The sequence below is a fragment of the Balaenoptera musculus genome, chromosome 2, assembly GCF_009873245.2.
Source record: "Balaenoptera musculus isolate JJ_BM4_2016_0621 chromosome 2, mBalMus1.pri.v3, whole genome shotgun sequence".
Taxonomy (NCBI): domain Eukaryota; kingdom Metazoa; phylum Chordata; class Mammalia; order Artiodactyla; family Balaenopteridae; genus Balaenoptera; species Balaenoptera musculus.
In genome coordinates, this window is record NC_045786.1 from 34,265,747 (window position 1) to 34,289,998 (window position 24,252).

The following is a 24,252-nucleotide window of genomic DNA, read 5'->3' on the forward strand; positions in this document are numbered from 1 at the left end:
GATCAGGAGGGCAGTTGGATTCCATTTTGTGGCTCCCTTAGACTGGAGCAACTTTAGCATCTCAGTTCAAAGAGAAAATGGAAAGGCTTGTATGTAAGAGGAATGCAGTCACCAAGCTCCAGAAGCATCAAGCTGTGTCAGCAATGTTAAGGGTCTGTATACAAAATGAACCCTTCTAACAGAGTAATAGAGCCTTGTAACCTTTGGGGAACAGTTTAGACTCCAGAATAATGTTGCTTGTAGAAAAATATGCCCCAGAATTCTGCATCTTCATTCCAGGTTTATTCCTTGGTTACATGCGGATCATGGGTTTTTTCCATTTCTTGGGGTTGGCTGTTAAGTCTTAGCAGTTACGTGACTGGTCCTTACTTTGGGAGGGCTCTCTGGACAGTCTACCTCATCCCCCACTCAGGCACCAGTGGGACTGATACATGTAGAGATTGCCACCCAGGTAATGATGGGGCACACCACCCACAGAACTGCTGCTCTGGGTTGCAGTCTCTGAGGAGAACAAGGGGAAATGTGTCTGGAAATGACTTTGCCAGCCTCTGACCTCAGTGACAAATCCTTGGCCTCAAGAGCAGCCCCACCTTGGGAGCAAGAATAGAAGAGTTCTGTTCTGTGCAAATGTTCGTAGGGGCTCCTACAGAGACTCCTTTGATGAGAAACCACTCCACCCAGGACATCCTTGCCAGACGGAGAGGGGCCAGGGAACCAAGGGAGGATGTTTTGTCCTTGTGAATGATCTTCTGACATGTGATCATTTCAGAGAGGACAGTAGCCCTTTTGCTCTTTAAACATAATCATCAGTTACATTCAGAAGTATAGAGCCGAAAGTGGTTATAGAAGTTGTTTAGACCAACCCTTCACCTTACAAAAGAGGATGCCAAGACCAATCAACTGACCAGTCCAGGGTCATAAGAGGCTTAATGCTGCTGGCCTCATGACCCTTTATCTGCTCTATCCCACTGTGCATATCTCGTGGAGAAACATTATGCTCAGGGTTTTATGATTAAAAAGAATGAATAATACCTTGAGATGATCTCAGAGTCTAGATGAGCACTGGATACTTGTTGATGTCCAGGAAATAGAAGGTCCATAGAACTTGTTCATTGCCTCTATTTTTGGAGCTTTTAGGGGCCATATAGTTTTTTACATATATGTCTGATAGAAAATTGCTACTTAGATCTCATCTTCTGTTCATGGTAGTACATTTCCATTCTTCCCTGTAGCAGCTATCCAGTGAGCAGATTCATACCACAGCCACGTCAAAGTGAAGCACCTCCATTTTTCACAACTATCCGAGAGCTTGACAGTAGCCTGGTTAGATGCAACTCATTGAAAGCTTCAGCTAGTTCAGAGACTGGCTACATGGCAGAGGTTACATGTCTCATGTCTGAGACAGCTTTGGCTGGAGGACATAGAGTTGTGAAGTAGAAGGACTCGTCCATAAACTTTGCGCAGGCAGCAGAGGATCTATGGTCGGCATGTCCACAGTGAGATTACTGTTACTGGAGCCATGGCCAGAAAAGGCTGAGCCGCTGAACTGTAGAGAACAGGGTGGCCGAGTGGTTGATCCGGCTGGTTCAATTTCTTTTGGATAAGGTCTAAAGTCTTTTAAGATTCCCTGTTCTGAATGTGGCGTTAACCATTTCCAGGTAATCTGGACAAAAAAAAAAAGACTCCATTTCTATGATTCTTCTGCCATCAATTGGCTTTATATGTCAAGCAATTTCTGAATCATGTTTTGAACAGGGAGCTTTATAAAGAGGATTAAAAGAAAGAAATTTAACAATAAATATACTTTGTCTTAAGTCTTCTAATGTGACAATGGAAATAAATGTAAAATTAATCACTTGTTTCTGGTCTGAAGTAATACATGCTCATTATAGAATATATGAAAAATACAGAAAGTTGTAAAAGAGAAAATAAATAGCTATAATCCCATCACCCAAACACAATCCTGCCAATTCATGAGAGCAAGACCTTGTCTTTCTCGAGTACTGCCATATCCTCATCCTTGGAATAGTGCCTCGTACGTAGTAAATGCTTAGTAAAATATAGTGAATGAAAGAGTGTTACTATTTTGGTGTATTTATTTACAGTCCTTTTTCTAGGCCTATTTTACATGATTGTAGTCAGACTCTATTCAGATCATAATATCTTTTTTTTCTAACTTACCATGATAATACAAGTATATCTATATCCCAAAAGCTCTTTATAAACATTATTTTAAAAGATACTTAGTATTCTATGTTTTGTGTTTACCTCATTTACTTATTTATCTTCATCTTACTAGATATTTGGGGGGAAATACATTTCAATTGTACTTTGCAAATAAGGCTTCACTTCAAACAAGTAGACATACTGGCTGTTTTATCAGTGAATCCAAAAGAGCTACTGAAATAACATGTTATTATTTACTTTCATAGTCTCACTGGAGAACATAAAGAGGTGGGAATAATGCCAGAGGGCAGTCTTGATATTAGAATTAGGACATGACCTCGAGAAATTATTGGAGCTAAGAAATATCTTTTGACTACCATATCGTATGAAACAGCTAATTCAAAGAACCAGTCATTTTGCTAAATCCTAGAAATATGGAGTCTCAAGAATTCAACTGAACTAAACCACCTTCCATATAATCCCTGTTCTCTCCTTCAAAACATTTCCTGGGCTACCCTGGTTAGAGAAGATAATTTTGTTCAGGTTAATATAGCGCCATCTGCTGGTGAAAAGGAAAATGAATGTCTAGGAAGATGAGTTCTCTGATTTTAACATTGATGTGTACAAGAAATAAAAGGGAATTGATATGTGGTTTCTTGCAGGATCCCTTTGTGTCAGAACTGGATACAGTTTTAAAAAGAAAAAAAGGCTGTGAGTGGACTTCTGGCTCCAGATGGTTACAGAGTACACTTTATTAACTCCCCCACCTCTTAGAAATTTCTATCAAAAAACAAACAAACAAACAAACAACTACCAATAGGGAGAAAAGCATGTCAGAACAGGAAGCCACGGAAAGGGGCCAACCACATTCTGGAACCCATGAGAACTTTCTGCATGACATAGTGCAGGTGAGACTGGATTGAGGGAAGGGCTTGTTAGCCTGCCGTTGACCACATGGGAGGGAAAGGCCTGGGGAATGAGTGGGACAGGGGCCAGCAGACCCCTCATCTCCAATACCTCCCAGCTCACAATGCCGGGGGCTGGAGGGGAGGATGGGTTACTTGGTGCATAGTGAGAGGCAGCGGTAGATCCTCCCTCCTTCCACTCTGGGAAATGTACCAGGTGCTGGAAGTCGGCAGGCACTTGGCACACGAAATTAACCAGCACTGCCAAGCCTGGCTTTGAACAAGACAGACCTGTCAGAAAAGGGTGGCAGGTACCCCTAGCAAACCTCTATGCTAAAACACTAAATCCCAGGTAGCATTTGAGCCAACTAGAGTTTCTAGATAGGATAAACAATACCCCTAAATTCTATACTCAGCAAATCATTCAAGTGTGACAACCACAGGAAGACATTCTCAGACATGCAAATATTCAGAGAGCTTTCCATCTGCACAGCTTTCCTGAGAACACACACACACATACCCACACTCTCTCTTTCTCTCCTAAGGTTTATGGTCATGAGGGATAAAACCAACAGAACTCAAGAATTAAGTCAAGATCATTGTGGCTAATAAAGTTATGCAATAAAAAAAGATACAAAAAGTAGTTCTGGGAAGAGAAGTAAAATAATTAATACCATTATCCTCATTGTTAACCTCTAGCCTTCTGTCCATCTGTCCTCTGTTTCTAAAATACCAGGGTGAGGAGAGGGAAGTGCGTGGAAATTGTTTCAGATTCTCATCTTACCTGAGGAAGGGTCATATGTTTTCTATTTCATCACTGACCCTGATAGAGAGATGAGTTCAAGTATGTGGTTTAATACATACTGCTTATAGACTCAGTACAATGAGTTCCCAAATTATTAGTATAAAAAAGAAGCAGGGAAAATTGGATCAATATGGCAAGGTAGAAAAAGAATAACAGAATGATAACCAAATTTAACTTAAGACTATTGATTTTTCAAGTCCTAAGTGAAATCTTTACGGAGAGAAATCAGCAGTATAAGAAAATTGTAATACACTCAAGAATGCATGGATGGTTCAATATTAAGAAATCTCTTTATATAATATTCTTTCAGTGACTGTTTCTAAGTGCCTATTATGTGCCAGAATGATGGAACTTACTTGATCATCTTCTCTAACACATTCCTCCCAGCCTCCCATTCACGTCAGTCTCTAGTTCTTTTCTTGGTAGCACTTATTATTCTCTGTCATTATCTTTCACCTTTATCTGTTTGCTTGTTTGCCGTCGGTCTTCCGTCATGAAAATGCCTTTTCCCAGTGCCCTTCTCTGTCTTGTTCACAGCTAAATCCCTAATGCCTAACAAAGAACCTGACATGTAATAGCTGACATAATCATTCAACATTTATGGCATTAGTTCAACATTTATGCAATCTCTATTCATTCTTTATTATAATTTGTATTCTTTGTCACATAAAGATATTATATTTTCATATTCTTTATTAACTGAATTAATATATCTATGAGTTAATGGATGACAGTAATTCTAAATTGCTGCCCTCATAGAGCCTGTAATTTAGTGGAGGAGACAGACAATCTGACAAGTACTTCCATGGTCATTGTCGAAAGCTCAGTTTTTCTGTTCTAAGTTGCTGAATAAAAGATGGAAATTGTTTTGCAGGAAGCTTCTACACCTTCCTCTCGAGAAAAGTCCGGAAAACTGGATGCACAAAGTAGTAACTTCCTGTTTCCCAAAGCCTGTCACCAAAGGACACGCAGCAACTCAACCAGTAAGTGTGTCATTGAACCATCTTCAGGAGCAGGGCTTAGATGTTGCTGAATATCGAGAATATCAGTGATGTGGGAGATTTGGGGGAGGGTGGGTCTCTGCTTGTCCAGCTGGACTAGCCCAAGATGGTGGTCTGCTTGCCCCTCTGAGAGCACCCTTCATTGCGTGTGCATGTCCTGGCCAGCTAGAGCACCTCTGCCCTTGCTGACAGAGCTCTCTGTGGTTTAGTCAACTTCTCTTCTAGATGGACTTCAAGTGCCAAGTTGGGAAGACCTGACATAGAAGATAAAAGACGAGGGCTTTACACCTGCTCTGTCATCTAAGATGCTTCTTGGTCTTAGGAAGGCCACTGTCTCTCTCAGGGCCTCTGTCACCTCATCTGGTATAGGATGGGAGCTGGGGCTGGAAGATGTCGTGATTCTTGGTTGTTGCAAAGAGAACGGTGCTAATGCAAAGTCAGGAAAATCTGAAGAATGCAGAAAAGCATGAAGAAATTAAAACAATGCCAAATCCTAATTAGAGACAATCTATGTTAACATTGTCAATTATTTCCCTCCTATGCCTATATATGCCTATAGAAAACACACACACACACACACACACACACAGCCTTGACCTCATGTCATTGGGAATTCTTCTGTAAACACTATTTTTAGTGGATATATAGTGTTTCATTATGTACATAATTTAGTTAGCCTGCTCCCTATTATTAGTTAGTTAAGTTATTCTCAGCTTTTTGCTAACATAATCAACATTGCTGAGGTTGTCCATGAAATTTTGTTCGAGTTTACGGTGATTTTCTTAGGTGAAATATCCAAGGCAGTGGACTGATGTGTAGTTAGGAGCTCACATTTGGGAGCCAAGGCACTCGGATTTAGATCCTGCTTCCAGAAATAATTATCTCTGTGACCTTGGGCACATCCCTTAAACTCTCTAAGCCTCGTGTTATTCTGTTGTAAGATGGACCATCATTCTATTCATCATTTCCTATTTTTGGACTGCTAGTTGCCCTTTTTCATCACTTTTTTTCCTTTAGCATAATATCCTAGAAATGGAGTTTCAAAAGGTAAATATACCTTAGATTTTTATCTGTGCTTCCAAATTTCCAGAGCTAATACTCTAATAATGTATACAAATACCAATTTCTTCAATCATAGCCCACACTGGATGATAATTTAAAAAAATATTTGCCATGCAGGTTCTTCTCTATTTCCCTCTTCCCCTTCCCCATTGTCTGCTTTTTTGGTGGGGTGGGGGGGGCTTGTTTTGCACCCAGGAACAGCTTCACAATTTGTGGGGATCATGGTAAGATGAAAATGTGGGACCCCTGTTCAAATATTATGAAGAATTTCAAAATGGCGACAGCAGAGCATTAAACCAAGCCAAATACCTTCTAAGTCTGGGGCTCTGTGTGAATTCACAGGCCGCATGCCCGTGAAGCAGCCCTGCTTGCAACCCAGGCACTGACTCTTTCAGGCGGCGTCATCCAGGCGCCCTGGCCCTCTGGTTTCTAGTTGAGTTCAGTCAATGAGAGGATCAACGGGAGACTGGAGGGTGGAAGAGAGAACCGCTGGGGTGTTTCTCCCCCTGTTCCCTCTGCCTTGGTGGCTCTGGCAGTGCCCTGGTCCCAGCACTCCCTGGCCTGGTGATGCTGTCTCCTCTCTGTGCCCCTTCAGGTCTGGGATGGTAACAGCTTCCAGCTCTTGGCAATTCCTAGTTACCTCAGTAGGCCTTGTTATTTTCTTAAGCCCCATCTACTCTTTGTAAATGGCCCCTTTATTCACTTTCTCAAAGTCCTACCTGAGTGTGACTTTTGCTTCTGTCAAACCCTGACTGGTTCACGTGCCTATGAAATCAGTGGAAAGAACACCTCTCTACACAGGTGCAGTTCAACGTTCCTTCATTTGTTTATTTCCCTTCTTTTGAGTGCGCCTATTTTTCTATTGGGATGATCATTATTTTATCACTAATCTATGAAAAGTCTCTTGGTAAAATTAATATTGGGCTGCTGTATTTGCTGAACATACTTTCCTCAGTTGGTTATTTTTCTTTTAACTTAATTTTTTCGCATGAAGATGTTCTCATCTTTATCTAATCAAATTCATCAAATTTTTCCTGTCTAATGTTAAAAGTTTCTTCCACATCCAGAGAACTGTTAAATATTTGGCTGTGTTTTCTTCTAGTTTTTTCTCATGTATACTTATTTAATTATTACACTATGACACCTTTAATTTGCTTCCAGTTTATCAACATTTACAAAATAATTATAGATACATGCTTGTACACATTTCTTTTATCATTTTTGGTTACATATTTAGGAGAGAATCATTGAGGTTATGTAATATGAAGATTATTAAGTATACAACCACATCGATTAAATTATTTCTACATAGTGTTGTTTTTTCTAGTTTTTAAAATGATTTGCCTTTTTTTTCAAACTTACTCTATCTGTAATTTATTTTTGGTATTTGCTATGAAGCAAGAATCTAGATAGATTTTTTTTCTAAGTGGCTGACTGCAGCATTACTCACTGGTAGTTTCTGCCCATCCTTTTATTTTACACTTTTTGTTTATTTTGTTTATCTCTTGCAAATGATATGCACTTAGATCTCGAAAGCAAATCTGGCAATCTTTTTAAAGAGAGAAGCTTAAGCCATTGACATTAGTATTATAATTAATATTTGCTTTTGCTCATGTTCTCTTTATACTTTCTGTTTTCATGGTTACTTGTCATTTGTTTTCTGCCTCTTGCTCTGTGTATGTGTTTAGTTTTTGCAGTGATTTGGAAGGTTTATTTAATTTTTATCACCACTTGCAGTTGCCTTTAAGTTTAATCAATTAGGTTTAATTAATTAATAATACTTGAGACTATATTTTCCAAATTGTCCCCCTAATGGAAGATGGTGTTATTTACCTCTAGTCCCATTCCCATTTATTTTTCCATTTCATAATTCAATGTAAACTTAAATTAGAAACTCACGTTATTATATAATCTTCAAAATATATAGTTTCCCTGTCAAAAATTATTTTGGTTTTTGCATTGGATTTTATAACCACATTTTCAGTGAACTCACTCAGTGCTACATGTTAACTGATTTCAACTTCCCCCACTCAAGGTGATAATTTTGATGTATTTCCTTGCTGTTGGAGCACATCCAGTAATTTTCTGAAAGAGTAGGAGAGGGCTCAGACCAGTTAGTGCTTTCGAGAGACTGCTCGTCCTGACTCTGGGCCTGTGTCCTTGCTGATTGGAACTCATAGTGGGAGCAGGAACCACAGAAAGCCCGAGTTTTTTTTTTTTTGTCTGGATCAGTGTGGGTAGAAGCGGAGTTAGCCTGGCCTGTTCCCCCTGTGCTTGCCCGTGGCTCTAGGTGCTTCTGTCCTGTGGACAGATCCAAGTTGGCCACGTGTTTGCTTGTCCTTATTCCCTCTGAACCCAAACCGTACACCGCTGCCCTTCTTCAGATGGCAGTCACCTTGCACTGCTGTGGGCAGAGACAATGGGAAACTCGTTTCGGTTTCCTCATGATGAAGTAAAGAGCTGAACTCCCTCAAGTTTCCTCAAAAGCTGGACGCATCGCCTGGGGAGCCTGATAAACACACAGACCCCCCCCCCGCCCCCAGACCCCATCCATGCAGACATGGATTCAATAGGTCTGGGTGGGGCACTGAAATTTGCCCCACTTATGATACACACCCAGATAAACATGATGCACAGAGAGATTTAGGACCATCTGTAGCCCCTGCTCCCAACCGCGCTCCAGGATTCTTCGTCCCCTCTTTCTGGGGCGTGGTTTTCTGAACCTCCTGGCCCGTGTGGGGTCAGAGGGTCTCTGTGAGTCAGGGAGAACCACCTCCTTGTGTGGAGACGGCTGCTGGGAGCAGCTGTCCTGGCAGGGAAACATTGCCCCAGCCACTTGGAGTGCCAATGGACCGGGACATCTCCTTTCTCCCCCAGGCCTTTGTCCCTTCCTCCTCTTCCCTTAGGAATCTCACATCTCCAGGAATGCCCATTCTGTCCCATATTCTCAGCCCACCCTGGGCAGTGGCTTCCTTTCTTCAGCCTAAGTCTTTCCCATCCTAAGAATGAAAGCAAACCAAAAGCTCTGCTCCGACCTCCCTTCTTTCCTGTGAACCACCACCCATCTCGTGTCTTTCTCTTGGGGAATTTCCCACCAAAGCCTTCTCCACTCACTTGAGTGGAGGGACACTAGGAAAATCCGGCCCCTCTCTGGGTGCTTGCTGCCCAGTACCGTGGCCACTGTTCGCATCTCGAGCACTTGGAGTGTGGCTCGTCCAAATGCTCAGAGTGTAAAAGATGCGCCCAACTCAAAGACTAAGCACAAAACCAAAAAAAGGATGCAAAATACCTCATTAATAACTTTATGTATTATATGTTAAAATGACAGGGTTTAGGTATATTGGACTAAATACAATACATTATTAATATTAACGTCACTTTTTCTTTTGACTTTTTTTTAATGTGGCTACTAGAAAATTTCGAATTACATATGTGACTTGTATTATATTTCAATTGAGAAGCACTGATCTAGACAATGAGGGGCCATAGCAGAGAATCTCTGCAGATTTTTCCATTTGGAAGAGGTAGAGTTCCCGGTTGGGTGAAAGGAAGTCTGGGGTTCCCCCAAAAGAAAAAGAAGATGATGGCTTTGCATTTTCTTAGATCCCCAAAGAATCAAGAGTTGACTCTGCCTGCCTGTGTTAGGGGTGTGTATGTGCCTGTGTGTGAATGTGCGTGTGCATGTGCGTGTGTGTAAGAAGCAGTCAGGTGCTGTCGGGAGGCTGGATGTTGCCATGGCAGATCCCCCAGGCTCCTGCCCGGTCCCTTCTCTGGCTCTAGCTGTCTGGGGGCATTCCTCCTCTCCCTCCTCTCCCTCCTCTCCCTCCTCTCCCTCCTCTCCCTCCTCTCCCTCCTCTCCCTCCTCTCCCTCCTGGGTCGAGATTGAAAACCCCCTGGCAGCAGGGACTGGAGTTGACAGAGCATTGTGGTTTCCTGAGAGCCCAGCATCCTGCTTGACATGTAGGAGATGCCTTGCCAACTCTCTCGAGTTGAGCTGAGGCGAAATGGAATGACAGTCCCACCTGCACCCGGCGGTGCAGACAGCATGAATGGAGCTAGTGCCGCCTACGTCTTCGTTGGCCCCCACTCTGCATCCTGCACCCAGCCCTGGGCGCTCCATGGTTCAAGTTCACTCTGGCCGCTGGCTCATGAGGGCTGCCCGTTGGCCGAGGCTGATGTTGTTCTCCCTTGAGCTTTGCTTTCTGACAGCACAAATGATTTCTTCTTTTTTTTCCTCTCCTGGGTTAGGTGTTAATCCCTACTGCACAGGAGAGATTGATTTTCCAATGACCAAGAAATCGGCGGCTTCCACAGACAGGCAGCCTTATTCCCTCTGTAGCAACAGGAAGTCTCTCTCTCAACAACTGGACTGTGCAGCGGGAAAGGCTGTGGTAAGAACGAAGGCAGGGGACCCCGGAGAGCAGGGAGAGAGGGGAGGGGTCCAGACTCAGCGGTGGCTGAAGAGACCTTCCTAGTGGTCTGATGTCCACAGAATTACAGAGGGGAGGGGCTGGCTTCGTGAGTGTGGGCACCTCCAGGCAAAGAACCGCATTAGGAATGGTCACCTATGAGCGCCCACGAGTGCCAGGCACGTGTGACCGCGGCTGCTTTGATGCTGTGAGGAGCTAATATGCAGAGAGCATTCCACCCTTGCAGACCCTGAACTGGCATGTTATGTGGGTCCCTTTATTTCATCCACACAGCGACCCTAGGAGGTGGGCGAGGGAAGCGAGGACAAGTTAAGGAAGGCATGTGAATTCGCATTGCTAATAAGAGTCCGCGCTGGGACTCGAAGTCAGAGCTTCAGGAGTCCAAAACCTGTGCTTTTAGCCCCTGTGATATAGTGACTTGCTTTACACGTTTTGCCTCTACAGTAAGTCCCCTACACATGAACGAGTTCTGTTCCGAGAGTGCGTTCGTAAATCCAATTTGTTCGTAAGTCCAACAAAGTTAGCCTAGGTCCCCAACTAACACAGTCGGCTCTCTAGTACTGCACTGGAATAGGTTTATAATACTTTTCACACAAACAATACATAAAAAAAAACAAACACAAAAAACAAAGGAAACATTTTTAATCTTACTGTACTGTACCTTGGAAAGTACAGTAGTACAGTACAACAGCTGGCATCCAGGGGCTGGCATCGAGTGAACAGGCAGGAAGAGTTACTGACTGGAGGAGGGAGAGGAGGTGGGAGATGGTAGAGCTGAAGGACCGTCAGCAACAGAAGACGGAGGGCGAGCTGCGATGTCACTCACGCCTGACGTGGATGGCACACACATTTGAATCTTGGAAAGTTTGCAACTTGCAAGTTCGTATGTAGGGGACTTACTGTAATTCCTGAGCCTAGAAAGGAGGGTAACGTTAGCCCCATTGTACAGCAAGGAAGCAGAGGCCTGGCAAGGGGAGTAGCGGTCTGAGTTCACACATCTTGAAAACCTAAGGGTCCAGAATTGAAACCAAGCCCTGTGTGGCTCACCAGTCTGTGCCCTTCCCACTATGGGGCACCAGGTTGCAGTCTGGGAGCCAAGCAGGTGTGAAGCACAGGGTCCCCTCACTTGTCACCCCAGCCAGCCTGTTGTGTCCCTGAGCCCCGGCCAAGGTACAAGGCACCCGCAGTACCTCCTGCTGCCACCTGTGAGCATACAGCGCCCTCCGTCTGCAGCACCCTGCCCCCTTCCCTCACCTCTAGCCTGCAAACCCTACCCCATCCTTCAAAAGCCTTCCTAGCACTACTTCCGCTGGGAGCTCTCCTGACTCCTCCAAGTGCTTGACCCTTATATGTTTCCTGACGCCCATCGTAACGTGTCCGGGCTCTCTTACAGACTCACCCAACGTGCCTTGTTGGTGTCATTACTTATGTTAGGGTCTTAGCTCCCCTGTAGGGTCCATAGTCAAGCGATGTTTGATTCTCCCCACATGGTACACGTCAGATGCTTGAAGATTTCATTTCTCTCTTTCATTCCCTTCCTTGAGCTATTATGCTTTTCGCTTGCCAGCGGGAAGCATCGATGTTCCAGTGTTAGAAAAAGACAGCTTCCGAAGTGACAGGTGACTTTACAGATAAGGAAGCTGAGGCACAGAAGGGTTAAGTCAGTTCCCCAAGGTCACCAGCTGATAGTTGGAGAGCCAGGCAGCCGGGCTCCCAAGTCTGAGACCTAACCACCATGCTCCGTTGCTCCTCCCCGTGGCACTTCCTGTGGGGCACAGGGCGTGTGTCTATTTGGCACCCCTGCTCCTATGCAAGTGGGTAATCCCCTGTCTGCCTCCCCCTGGAATTTACATTCTGAGTTTACATTACATTTACATTACAGAGAATTTACATTCTCCGTAAATGTGGCTTGGATTCTGTTGAGGATGTCCTTGGCTGTTGGCCTCCCAACCTGGGCTGGGGACTCCGGTTATGGGACTCGTCCTGGGGCAGCGTGGTCTGTGCCGTGACCCGGGACCCACTCCCGTGACAAGCCTCAGTGAGCCTCTGGCTGCTGGTCCACAGGGAGATCAGGCTCCTGGGGCCACCAAAACAGCCCCCCTCCACCAGACGCCCACCCATACCCCCCCCCATTCACCATGCTCTGGCCGCTATGCTGTGGACCCTCAGGAGAGAGGGGATTGGGGTCCTCTCCTCGGCTGGGCCTTCCCTGTCCCCGTTCCCAGCAAGGTGTGTGCTGCCGTCCTGTTGACTCATCCTCTCCCCACCCTGGTCCCTCGTTCCAGGGCCCGTCGAGGCCAATGCGGTCGCTCAGCACGGCTCAGCTCATGCAGCCCTTGGGGGGCCTCCAGGCGTCCGTCATCTCCAACATCGTGCTGATGAAGGGCCAGGCCAAGGTGAGCAAGGACTGTGGCCAACAGAAGTTACTGGGTCGACACGGGTTCCTGAGGAGCTGTCATGTCACGGGAAAGGTGGAGAGAGGGACTGGTGATTCTGGCTCGGAACGTGAGTGTTCGGATGCTCTCACGCCGACAGAGGGAGGGGCAGTCAGGGTTGCTCTGCACTGTGCAGGTCACAGGAAGACAAATGTTCCCCAGTTCTTCCCTGGCATAGTATTTTCCAGGAGTTAGTTTTACCTGATGATTGAATTCAAAACTTCATCATAGTCAGTTCAGGCTGCTATAACAAAAATACCATAGACTGGGCGGCTTAAACAGCAGGCATTTATTTCTCACGGTTCTGGAGGCTGGGGGTCCAAGTTGAAGGTGCCGGCAGATGCCACGTATGTTGAGGACTCCTCTCCTGATTCACGGATGCCTCGTTCTCTCTGTGCCCACACATGGTGGAAGGGGCAAGGGAGTTCTCTGGGGTCTCTTTTATAAGAGCATTAATCCCATTCATGAGGGCTCCACCTTTTTTCTTTTTTTTGGGGGGGGCCAAGACAGTGTTTTTCTTTAGAATAAATATATTTTGTAAACAAAGCAAGTACATATATAAACAAATTAGCCTTTCTTTTCTTTTGTTTTTGCCTTTATTTTATTTTACTTATTTTTTTATTGAAGTATAGTTGATGTACAATATTATATAAGTTTCAGGTGTACAACATAGTGATTCACAATTTTGAAAGGTTATATTCCATTTATAGTTATTGTAAAATATTGGCTATATTCCCTGTGCTGTACAATATTTCCTTGTAGCTTATTTATTTTATACATAGTAGTTTGTACCTCTTCACCTTCTACCCCTACCTGCCCTTGCCCCCTTCAGGAGTGCTCCCGCTTTATGGCCTGGTTACTTCCCAAAGGCTCCCCCTAATGTATTAATTTGGGATGGGGGCATAAACATTCAGTCCGTGTGTCTTACCCAAATTCAGATATTCAGACTGATTTTTGCCCCACAATTGAGAAATATCGAAAGGGGGGAACAAAAGCAGTGGTAATGGTGGGACATCCCAAATGCTCCTTGGCATTGCTTCCAGGACATGCCATCCCATACATGGAGTTGACATGGGCACTGAAGAACTTCTGAAATAGACATGGCAGCTGCTGCAAAGTTCTCAGGCCAGCCCAGGGAACGGAGATGCTTAAATGATGGAAGGGTAGGTTTCTACCCACCTCATATGATTTTGGTGTGTGGTGTGAGGGAAGACCTGGTCACTGATATGGTCTTCCTGGAGGAGGACCCCATATGTCTGGAGTCCTCCCCTCCACCCCCATCCCTCCTGTCTCCTGGGAGCTCAGCAGAGATAAATGAGGAGACACAAGTGGGAAGTACTGAGATGATTGTTCCTCTAATCACAAGGGGGTCACTCTTGCCAGTGTTGATTTTCTCCAAACAGCCCCTCTTTCTGATTCGTAAATCACAATGCTTGTCCCCCCTTGAATTTAGGTAGAAGCATTTTTAACATGGTTGACTTTTAGACGGTTTGCAATGCTCAAAAGGAGGCAGAATGGAAAAGAGCACCAACACTCACACAAAGATGATCAACAATGGTGTCAGTCATCTTGGTGTGCATAGATTGTATAGTCAGTAAATAGATTTCGTGGGCAGATGTGTCACTGAGTGCATTGAACTGTCCTTGATGGAGAGCCGTAAGGTGTTTTGTGTCGGAAGCCTGGAGTGCATAGCAGGGGCGATGGGTTAGAAATGCGGTGGGTCTCCCACAGTCCTCATGATACACCTCCACACCGAAGACCTCATCATTAAGAGGGATAAGTAGGAGGAAGAAGAAGCAGAGCTAGAAGGATCCACCAGTGCTTGAGGTAGAGTCAAAAACAATAAAACCAGCGACCAAAACCCAGGCATTGCGCTAAGGGCTTTGCAAGGATCATTCCTTTAATTCTCACAAAACCCTATTATTATCTCCTGTTAATAGGTGAGGAGACTGAGGCTCTGGGACTTACAGGACTAGCCCAAGGTCACTTGGTTAGTGAGCAGATGAACCAAGGCAATGACCCAAGACTTTCTGACCCCTGGATCTTGTTCTTAACCACTGCACCATCCGGCCTCACCAGGGTGGGTGAAAGTTTGGGTCTAGAGCAATTATTTCAGGTAGGAAGAAGTTGGGAGCCCATACAGGGAGCCCGGAAGCCGCCCTACCTCTCATTTTCCTACCCTCGTGCTACTCCTGGACACCGTTGCTCTTTCCCATCCTGGAACAGCCACACCTTCACCAGCAGCTCACACCAGCACTTTGTCCACACAGCTTTTCCTGTCTGGCCCCTGCTGGCCAGGTTCCCTGAGGGTCTTGAAGGTGGCTGCCTGGCCTGCCACCTCTGTGATGCTGGGGTGATGCACGCACTCGGCTCCGAGCAGCTGCTGGCCTCGGGGAAATTGCCCAGGAGCAGTCATGCTGTTACTTGGCAGCCATCACTTGGAGGGGTCTTCCTGGGAGCCAAGTTGCTTACTGCTTCCTGGCACGCTTGCGAGCTGGATCCAAAGTCCCGGCCTCCAGCTGGCTTTTGTGCCTTCAGTCAATAACATATGTTTCCCGAGCACCTGCATCCAGAGGGCAGACACTGACAAATAAGATGCGTTCACCACCTCCGGGGAGCTCACAGTCTCCAGAGGAATTCATTGCGACCCGAGCTAAGCCTTCTTGGGAAGAAGGGTGCTCTCAGTCATCAACCAAATAAAGCAGGCTGTGTGTGCACCTCCTTCGCTGCTCTCTGGGTCTGCCTAGGTGCTTGTCCTAAGTCACTGCAGGTCTACAGGCAAAGCTGGACCCGCCCGCCTTTCTCTTCCTGCTGTCTGTCGACCTCACTCACATCTTCCTCCTGCTTCCCCGGCCTCTGGCCTCCTCTCTGCTGCCACTTGGCAGCTCCTGACCTCCTGGTACTGCAGGGGCAGGAGGGAGAGCACAGGATTGTAGTAAATTCCTTGAGAAGGGGAGGGGGTGGGATGCAGAACAGAAGGGGAGTGAAGAGCTTTTGGTAGGAGAAGGGATGCTTCTTCCATTGTCAGCTGCTACTCTTATGATTATTGGTGTTGGTGTGTTAGTTGTGGTTGCTGGATGTCTTAGTTAATATTCAAACACAACCCTATGAGTTTGGCGATGTCAGCATCATTTTCCAAGGGGGTAAATTGAAGCTCAGAGACAGGAAGTGATCTGCCCAGAATTGCTAGTCAGAGGGGCAGAGCCAGCGTGTTTGCTAGTCTCCATTCAGACTCCCTCTGCGTGGGGAACATCAGACTCGTGAGAGAGCCCCAGCCACGACACAGCCCAGCGTGGCCTTGAAGTCACCACTTTTCCCATTCCTCTGTTAGGTCCCGAGACCTCTAAGACCAAGGGCGCCCCTCTCCTCCCTGAGTCCTTTGTTCAGGGCTGGTGCAGGGCCTCAGGACACGGCAGCCCGGTGAATGGCATGGAACACTCCGAAATCTGACCTTCTCCTCTTCTCTCCCAGGGCCTGGGCTTCAGCATCGTTGGAGGAAAGGACAGCATTTATGGCCCCATTGGAATTTACGTTAAAACCATCTTTGCGGGGGGAGCGGCTGCAGCCGATGGAAGGCTACAAGAAGGTAGATTTCCCGGCCTTTACTAGGTGATGTTGGTGGAGCCAAAAGCAGAATCACCAGGCTACCGGTAGAAGCTACTGGGAAAGTGAAAGGTGTCTTGAGCCTTCAGAATCCAGCTTGCATGGAGTCGGGGGTCTGCGGGCCCCGATGGCTCCGTCAGGCCTGGCACGTTGGCTGGGTGTGTTTGCACACTCGGTCTCGGTCCTGTTACTGGCCTGGGGCAGAAGATCCCTTCCATCCCTCTTGCGCCTTTGCTTGTCAAGACCCCTCTGCGTTGCTGGCAGTCATCGACATCCCCTTTGTTTCGCTTTCTCTGCCCTCCCCAGCCCACAGACACGGGGAACCAGGCCCAGGGCTTCCAGTGAGTCCTCTGTGAGCCTGCCCCGTTCTGGGCTCTAGGAATACAGAGGATTATCAGACAGATTCCCTCTATTGAGGAGCTCAGGATCCGCCCAGCTGCCGCCCCTCCCCTTGTGCCCACCCTACTCCCATCCACTACCTCCCTCCAGCTTTTTCATCTCTTCCAGGGAGGGAAGCCCCCGGCCATCCTGAGAGGAAGGGGCCCAGGGCACTGAGGTGTCCCCTGAGTGCCCCTCCCTGTCTCCTTGTCCTGGAGGGGAAGGTTTTCTCCCCACCCCCAATCCTACCCCACAGTCACGTGTAGGCTTGGCCCCAGGAGATCTCCAGGTTCTAACTGGGAGGCAGAATTCCGGGGCAGGTAGTCAGGGAGAGGAGGGAAGATGCTGTAGGCCTGACACTGGGCTACACGTGGATCTTTAAAGAGAAGTGATTTCACAACCTTCTTACCTTCTCTGTCAGGCCAGTTTCTGTAAACTCTGCTGCGAGCCGAACCACCTTTAATAACCTAACTTGTTCAGGACAGGGTTGACCAGCTACAGCCCTCAGGCCACATCTGGCCCACTGCCTATTTTTATAAGGCTCACGAACGAAGAAGAGTTTTCACGTCTCTTAAACGGCTGAAAAAAAGTCAAAAGAAGTTTGGATTCTTTTGTGAAAATGAAATTCAAATTTCAGCCTCTATAGAAAAGCTTTATTGGCACACAGCCACGCTCCCTCATTGACCTCTCGTCTATGGCTGCTTTTGTGCAGTGTTGAGTAGTTTCGACAGAGAGCATGTGGCCTGCAAAGCTTAAAATATTTAGTATCTGGCTCTTTATAGAGAAAGTTTGCCAACTCTAACATTATGCTAGATTATGCGTATGGATTTTATTGTACGGGCAGTGGAGAGCATTTGAAGCTTTTTATAATTTGGGAGGGACCAGCTAGGACCAGGGTTTTTAGTTGATTCAGGAAGCTGAGTGTAAGATGAAGTGGGCTGGCTAGACACCAGAAGCAGTAAAACCAGTTCAGAGGCTATTGTAAGAGCCAGGCTCCAGCTCTTAAGGGTCTGCCCTGAGGCTGTAACCCTGGGAGGAGAAAGATGCTGATGGGGGAAACAACGGCTTCTGTGGAGGTGGCAAATGAGGTCAGAGAACATGTGAAGATGTCTGATCTTAGTAAACTAGAGAACGATGATGAATTATATATAACAGGAGGTGGAGGAAGAGGAGCAAAAGAAGGCAAATGAGGCTATTTAGGTTTGAACAGCAGAGCGGAGTGAGGTCTCCAGGTGAGCACTAGGTGGCGCTGTCCAGCAGGCGAATGAAAATTTGGGTTCCAGTTCAGGAAGGGAATAAGGGTTGAATGTAGATTTTTAGGGTCATTTGGAAAATAGCTGAAGATATAGAGTGGATGCAGGAAACAGGGAAGAGAGGAGAGAGAAGAGGGCCGAGGCAAGGCTTGAGGGGAATAGCTAAATCAAGAGGCACGCAGAGGAGTCACTGAGAGAAAGGAAGGAAAGTGGGATCAGAATCTTGAGGTGGGCCCGTCTGCTTCATTATCTTCTGTACTTTTCTGTGTTTGACTAAAAGGTGGAGGAGGAATTGAAGTGGCCAGAAGAGAGAAGCCTGCCCAAGACAAGCTTCATTCTTTTTCTTTCTGGGTATTTGTCTCGCTTAGTTAATAGTGATCGTAAGAATTCGGTGAAAAAAGACACTCAGCTAGTCTGCAGTCCTTGATTCTAGCCTCAAATAATTGACCAAATTGCCTTTTGTAACTTCTTTCAAAAGTGAAGTTTTAGAATACGCCCTTGAATTCCCGGGGGATATGTCAGTTGCAACATAAGTTTGGTGTCCAGATCAAGGCTAAGAATGTTTTATTTGTATTCCCTTTGCAAAAAAATGATTGTGTAAGATTTATAAGGCAAAACCGAGGCTATTCACCTTCCACCAGATATGGCCAAATAAGGCTAAGGGCTCTCTGGAGGGCCCAGAGTATGTGGCCCCCTTGGGATGGACATTCTAATAATCTGAAGACAAGTTGAGCCTCTTGTGTCATAAAGAATGGATGTTTCTGAAGTGTGTTCTTTGTAGATCCTGCCTACAGCACGTACTTAGTTATATTTTGATTATCTTTAATTTGTCAGTTGTCACACCTCAACTTGGAATCTTATAAGGACAAGGACTGAGCCTTTTATTTTTCTTGTCTAGTTTTAGCAGCTTAACAGATTAAGCTGATTTGAATATGCTTCCCACCCCTTTATTGTCATAGACACAAGTTGGCTAAAAGAGCACATCCGAACTCTAAAGAAAGAAATGGAAACACACAGCTTCTAAGAAACAAAGAAACCACTTTAAATCTAAGCGTGACATTCCCAGGAGTTGATGACGTGATAGCACAGGGAGCTGCTTACGGGGCCTAAGGCCCAGGGGCTGGGATTCAATGGCCACACAGGGGCAGGAGAGGTGGTCTTGGGCCCTGGGAACCTCTGAGAACCTGCAGAAAGCCTTCATACTAAAGAGCTGCCCTCATGAAAGGCCAGCAAGCCCAGGGAAGCAACGAGGAAACGTAATTTTGTCCTTGGCCCTTGGGTGGGGAAAAGACATCTCGCTCGAGAAAATGAAGAGCCAAACCCATGTCAGGGTGAGTGTGCGACCTCAGCCGTCAGCCCTTGCAGCTCAGGACTCCCAAGCTGAGGACCTAATGTTACTACTGGTCCTGAACCAGGCCTGAGAGCCCGGGGTGCCTGCTGGAAATAAGGGAAAAAAACCAAAGTAGCCACCTGAGAGGTGCGGGACTTCCACAGAAAAACAAGCTCCCCTTAAACATGAGTTGAAAATAAAGATTACAATTGTTCAGCCACAAAAAGGAATGAAATCCTGCCATTTGGGACAACATGGATGGACCTTGGAGGCATTATACTGAGTGAAATAAGTCAGAAGAGAAAGACAAACACCATACAATCACACTTATATATGGAATCTAAAAAAACAGAACAAAACAAAAAACCTAACTCATAGCTATAGAGAACAGATTGGTGGTTGCCAGAATTAGGGGGGGGGGAGGGTGAATTGGGTGAAGGCAGTCAAAAGGTATAAATGTCCAGTTATAAAATAAATAAATCTTGGGTGACTCTAGTTAGTAATACTGTATTGTATGTTTGAAAGTTGCTAAGAGGGTAGAGCTTTTCTTTCTTTTTAAATTTTGTTGAAGTGTAGTTGATTTACAGTGTTGTGCTAATTTCTGCTGTACAGAAAAGTGACTCAGTTCTACACTTATATATTCTTTTTCATATTCTTTTCCATATCACAGGATATTGGATATAGTTCCCTGTGCTATACAGGAGGACCTTGCTGTTTATCCATCCTATATATACTAGTTTGCATCGGCTAATCCAAAGTTCCCAATCCGCTTGGGCAACCACAAGTCTGTTAAAAGAGTAGCTCTTGAAAGTTCTCACCACAAGGAAAAAAAACTTGTAACCAGGTGTGGTGACTAATATAAACTAGACTTATTGTGGTGATCATTTCTCAACATATAAGATCTTTAAAAAGATAAGAGAAGGAATAGAAAAACAATAAGGAAAGAACAGAACACAATGAAAAAATAGATGGATGTGAAGAAAATAACTTTTAGAAATTAAAAAAAAGCAAAGTCATTGAAATAAAAAAAAAAACAAAAACTCAATGGATGGGTTAAACAGTAGACAAATGCAGCTGTAAGGAGAATTTGTGATCTGGAAATTATCCAGTAGGCCACACAGAACAATAGAGAAGAAAAAGATGAGCACTAGAGAAACATGCAGAATAGGTTGAGATGGCCCAAAATAATCTAATGGGAATTCTAGAAAGAAAGAATAGAGTGAAAGAGGGAAAGCGAGAGGCGATGAGATCGTGGTTAAGAATTTTCCAGAATTATCCAGAATTTTCCAGAATTATGCAAACTTCAGTATGAGGTAGCACCCTAATACATCCTAGTGAAACTTCAGACTATCAAAGACAAAAAATATATATATATTAAAAACAACCAGAGAAAAAAGATGGATTCTCTACAATGGGACCGTAACTAAGTGACAGCAGATTCACCCAATAGCACGCAGGCCAGAAACCCGTGTAAAAAATAATGTTTGCATCTGAATTTCCCAGCACAGTGTTGAATACAGAGACAGTGCTCTTTGTTTATGTATTGAATAGATGGAATGAATGGGAGAAAGTGGTTTTCCATCCCCATAAAAATGGATCTCTGGATACAGAAAAAATTCTTCTCTTAGGTGTATAGGAGGAAAAAGCTCTGAGTCCTAACTCTTTTTACCATATGAACTTTGGACTTCTCTGAGCTCACTTTCCTCTTCTGTAACATGGGACCTACATTGCATTCTGGAAACATCACATCCAACCCACATTTACTGTGCACTGTGGAGGCCTCACCCAGAATTGGCCCTGGGGTTACAGCCTCTGATGTAACAAAGCCCCATCCCCAGGGAGAGACTCACAGTTCATCGATGACCACCGGGGTGACAAGGGCTCTGAGAGTGGTAGGTTCTGGGAGCCACAAGAGGGCAAAGTCAGCAGAGACCAAGAGATTAAGAAGTGGTAGGTGAAGAAGGTAGGAGATGTACATTTTAGTTAAGAAGCTGGCACGGAAACAAGCATGGAACTGCACAGACCACTGTGGGAAAGGCAGGTGTGTGGCATCAGGAAATGGTCCAGGGGAGTGAATGGCATGAGGGGCTGAGAGGCAGGAGGGAAAGAGGTGAAGCCCAGAGGTGGGCAGGGAACCGACTGGGCCAGGCCTTGTGTGCTTGGCTAAGGACCCTGGATCTCACCCTGGAAAGTAAACGGTGCCAGAGAAGGCCCAGCACTGCTGCCTTGCCCACCTCCCAGCGGGAGAGCCCTGAATGAGAAGATGTTCTTTGTGGTGCTTTGTACATCTCACAGAAACCTGGGCGGGGGTGGGGGCACTAGAGTTTAAGGGATAACGCCTCCTGATGGGGCAAAACTCTCCTCAGCTACAATTTCTCCCTCTCCCAACAGGTGATGAAATTCTGGAACTCAACGGGGAATCGATGGCTGGACTCACACATCAGGATGCTTTGCAGAAGTTCAAGGTGACCATTTATTATCACTATGTGGCCAAGCTCTGGGGCCTTCAGACAAAGGAAGCAAGCTCCCAGCATCACCCTCTGTCCTTCAAACCTACAAATTCCAGACGTGGGCTGCTTTACGTGGGGCACCTTGCTGACACTGATCTAGGCACATTGTTCAAAAAAGGCCTTACTCTGAAAATAATAGTGTAATCAGGACTGGTGTTGGGAGCTGCATCAACTATTTGTGGTTTATAGAACGGTTTTATTTTATTTTATTTTATTTTTTTATTGGAGTATAATTGCTTCACCATGTTGTGTTGGTTTCTGCTGTACAATGAAGTGAATCAGCTATATGTATACATCTATCCCCTCCCTCTTGGACCTCCCTCCCACAGCCGCCCCCATCCCACCCATCTAGGTTGTCACAGAGCACCAAGCTGAGCTTCCTGGGTTTTATAGCATGTTCCCACTAGCTATCTGTTTTACGCATGGTAGTGTATATATGTCAATCCTAATCTTTCAGTTTGTCCCACCTTCCCCTTCCCCACCTGTGTCCACATGTTTGTTCTCTACTTTTCTATTCCTGCCCTGCAAATAGGTTCATCTGTACCATTTTTCTAGCTTCCACATATATGTGTTAATGTACGATATTTGTTTTTCTCTTTCTGGCTTACTTCACTCTGTATGACAGACTCTAGGTCCATCCACATCTCTACAAATGACCCAGTTTTGTTCCTTTTTATGGCTGAGTAATATTCCATTGTATATATGTACCATATCTTCTTTATCCATTCCTCTGTCGTTGGACATTTAGGTTGTTTCCATGTTCTGGCTATTCTAAATAGTGCCGCAATGAACACTGGGGTACACATGTCCTTTTGAATTGTGGTTTTCTCAGGGTATAACGTTCTATGTATTTATATCACAATCTTTAAAGTTTTGAAGACAGTCACTGAAAGATATTTTTTGAGTCTCCATCTAGTTAGTTCAATTCAAGACTCTATCTCTTTGGCATATATATGTATATATTTCGTATATAAGATGTCATATCCATATCCAGGCATACAAATATATGTCATGTATATGTATACACACATTTCTGTATCTCACACACACACACCCCCACATGTGGCCACATATCTTTTTTTTTTTTTTGGTTTGGTAAGTTCACATTTTTTTTTTAACATCTTTATTGGAGTATAATTGCTTTACAATGGTGTGTTAGTTTCTGCTTTATAACAAAGTGAATCAGTTATACATATACATATGTCCCCATATCTCCTCCCTTTTGCATCTCCCTCCCTCCCACCCTCCCTATCCCACCCCTCTAGGTGGTCACAAAGCACAGAGCTGATCTCCCTGTGCTATGCGGTTGCTTCCCACTAGCTATCTATTTTACGTTTGTTAGTGTATATATGTCCATGCCAGTCTCTCACTTTGTCACATCTTACCCTTCCCCCTCCCCATATCCTCAAGTCCATTCTCTAGTAGGTCTGTGTCTTTATTCCCGTCTGTGGCCACATTTCTTTAAAAAGTATTCTACTATCGTTATCCACAAAGGCCCGGGTTCTTCACCTTGCCCCGAGCTGCTGCTGGAAGCCATGGCCCTCTCTCTTTCCTTTCAGCAAGCCAAAAAGGGGCTCCTCACCCTCACGGTGAGGACCCGCCTGACGGCCCCCCACTCCCTGAGCAGCCACCTGTCCCCCACATTGTGCCGCTCCCTGAGCTCCAGCACCTGTGTCAGCAAGGACTGCAACTCCTTCATCCTGGAAAGCCCTGAAGCGCCCACCAGCAGCGCCAAGCCCAACTACAGGATCCTGGTGGAGGTGTCCCTGAAGAAAGGTAGGCTGGCCTCCTGGGGGCCCTGCTGTCCTCCTCTGCCCTCTGCCTGGGCCTCCCTCCACTGAGCTATCTCCCAGACTTTCTTTGGGTAGAAACAGGCCCGGGCATTGTCCTTTCGCAGATTTTACAGCTGCTGTTTAGCCCCAAGGTCTAGGGCTCTGTTTGTTAACAGAAGCCCGGGACACACCATCCAAATTCAGTCAACATGTCCCAGTGCAGTGGAAAAAATAAAAAAGGAAGCAAACACAAATCTCACACACACACACACACACACACACACACACACACACACACTAGACCAGGAGTTGTAGCTCTACAGCTAATCTGCTAAGAGACCTTGGGCAGGTCACTTGCCCTCTCTGGGACTCTTTTTTTCTCACTTGCGCCAGAAAATTGAGATCCTCTCAAGCTCAGACATTTGGGGATCGGCATCCAGTCCCTTCACCACACAGCCCCCCCAAGTGTGGATGCTGACTGCAGGGGGCTCAGCAGGTCCCCCCCGCCAGATTGCAGCTGGGCTGAGACCCGGAGAATGAAGAGGAGCCGGCTCCCGCAGAGGCCCCCCTGCCAGATTGCAGCTAGGCTGAGACCCGGAGAA

General features: G+C 45.7%; 1 protein-coding gene across 5 annotated transcripts in view; it reads left to right on the forward strand.

Moving 5' to 3' along the window:
• The window catches only part of IL16 (interleukin 16), a 104,952-nt gene that overhangs the window by 53,443 nt on the left and 27,257 nt on the right, over window positions 1–24,252 (forward strand). For 3 of the 5 annotated variants that reach the window (XM_036843264.1, XM_036843266.1, XM_036843269.1), the window contains exons 3-8: window positions 4,751–4,859; window positions 10,188–10,330; window positions 12,655–12,765; window positions 16,276–16,390; window positions 21,760–21,833; window positions 23,438–23,654. In XM_036843264.1, the coding sequence (XP_036699159.1) occupies window positions 4,751–4,859; window positions 10,188–10,330; window positions 12,655–12,765; window positions 16,276–16,390; window positions 21,760–21,833; window positions 23,438–23,654 (769 nt within the window). Of the gene's footprint in view, window positions 1–2,995; window positions 3,075–4,750; window positions 4,860–10,187; window positions 10,331–12,654; window positions 12,766–16,275; window positions 16,391–21,759; window positions 21,834–23,437; window positions 23,655–24,252 lie in introns of those variants that run through there. The other 2 variants (XM_036843267.1, XM_036843268.1) reach the window with 2 other exon arrangements.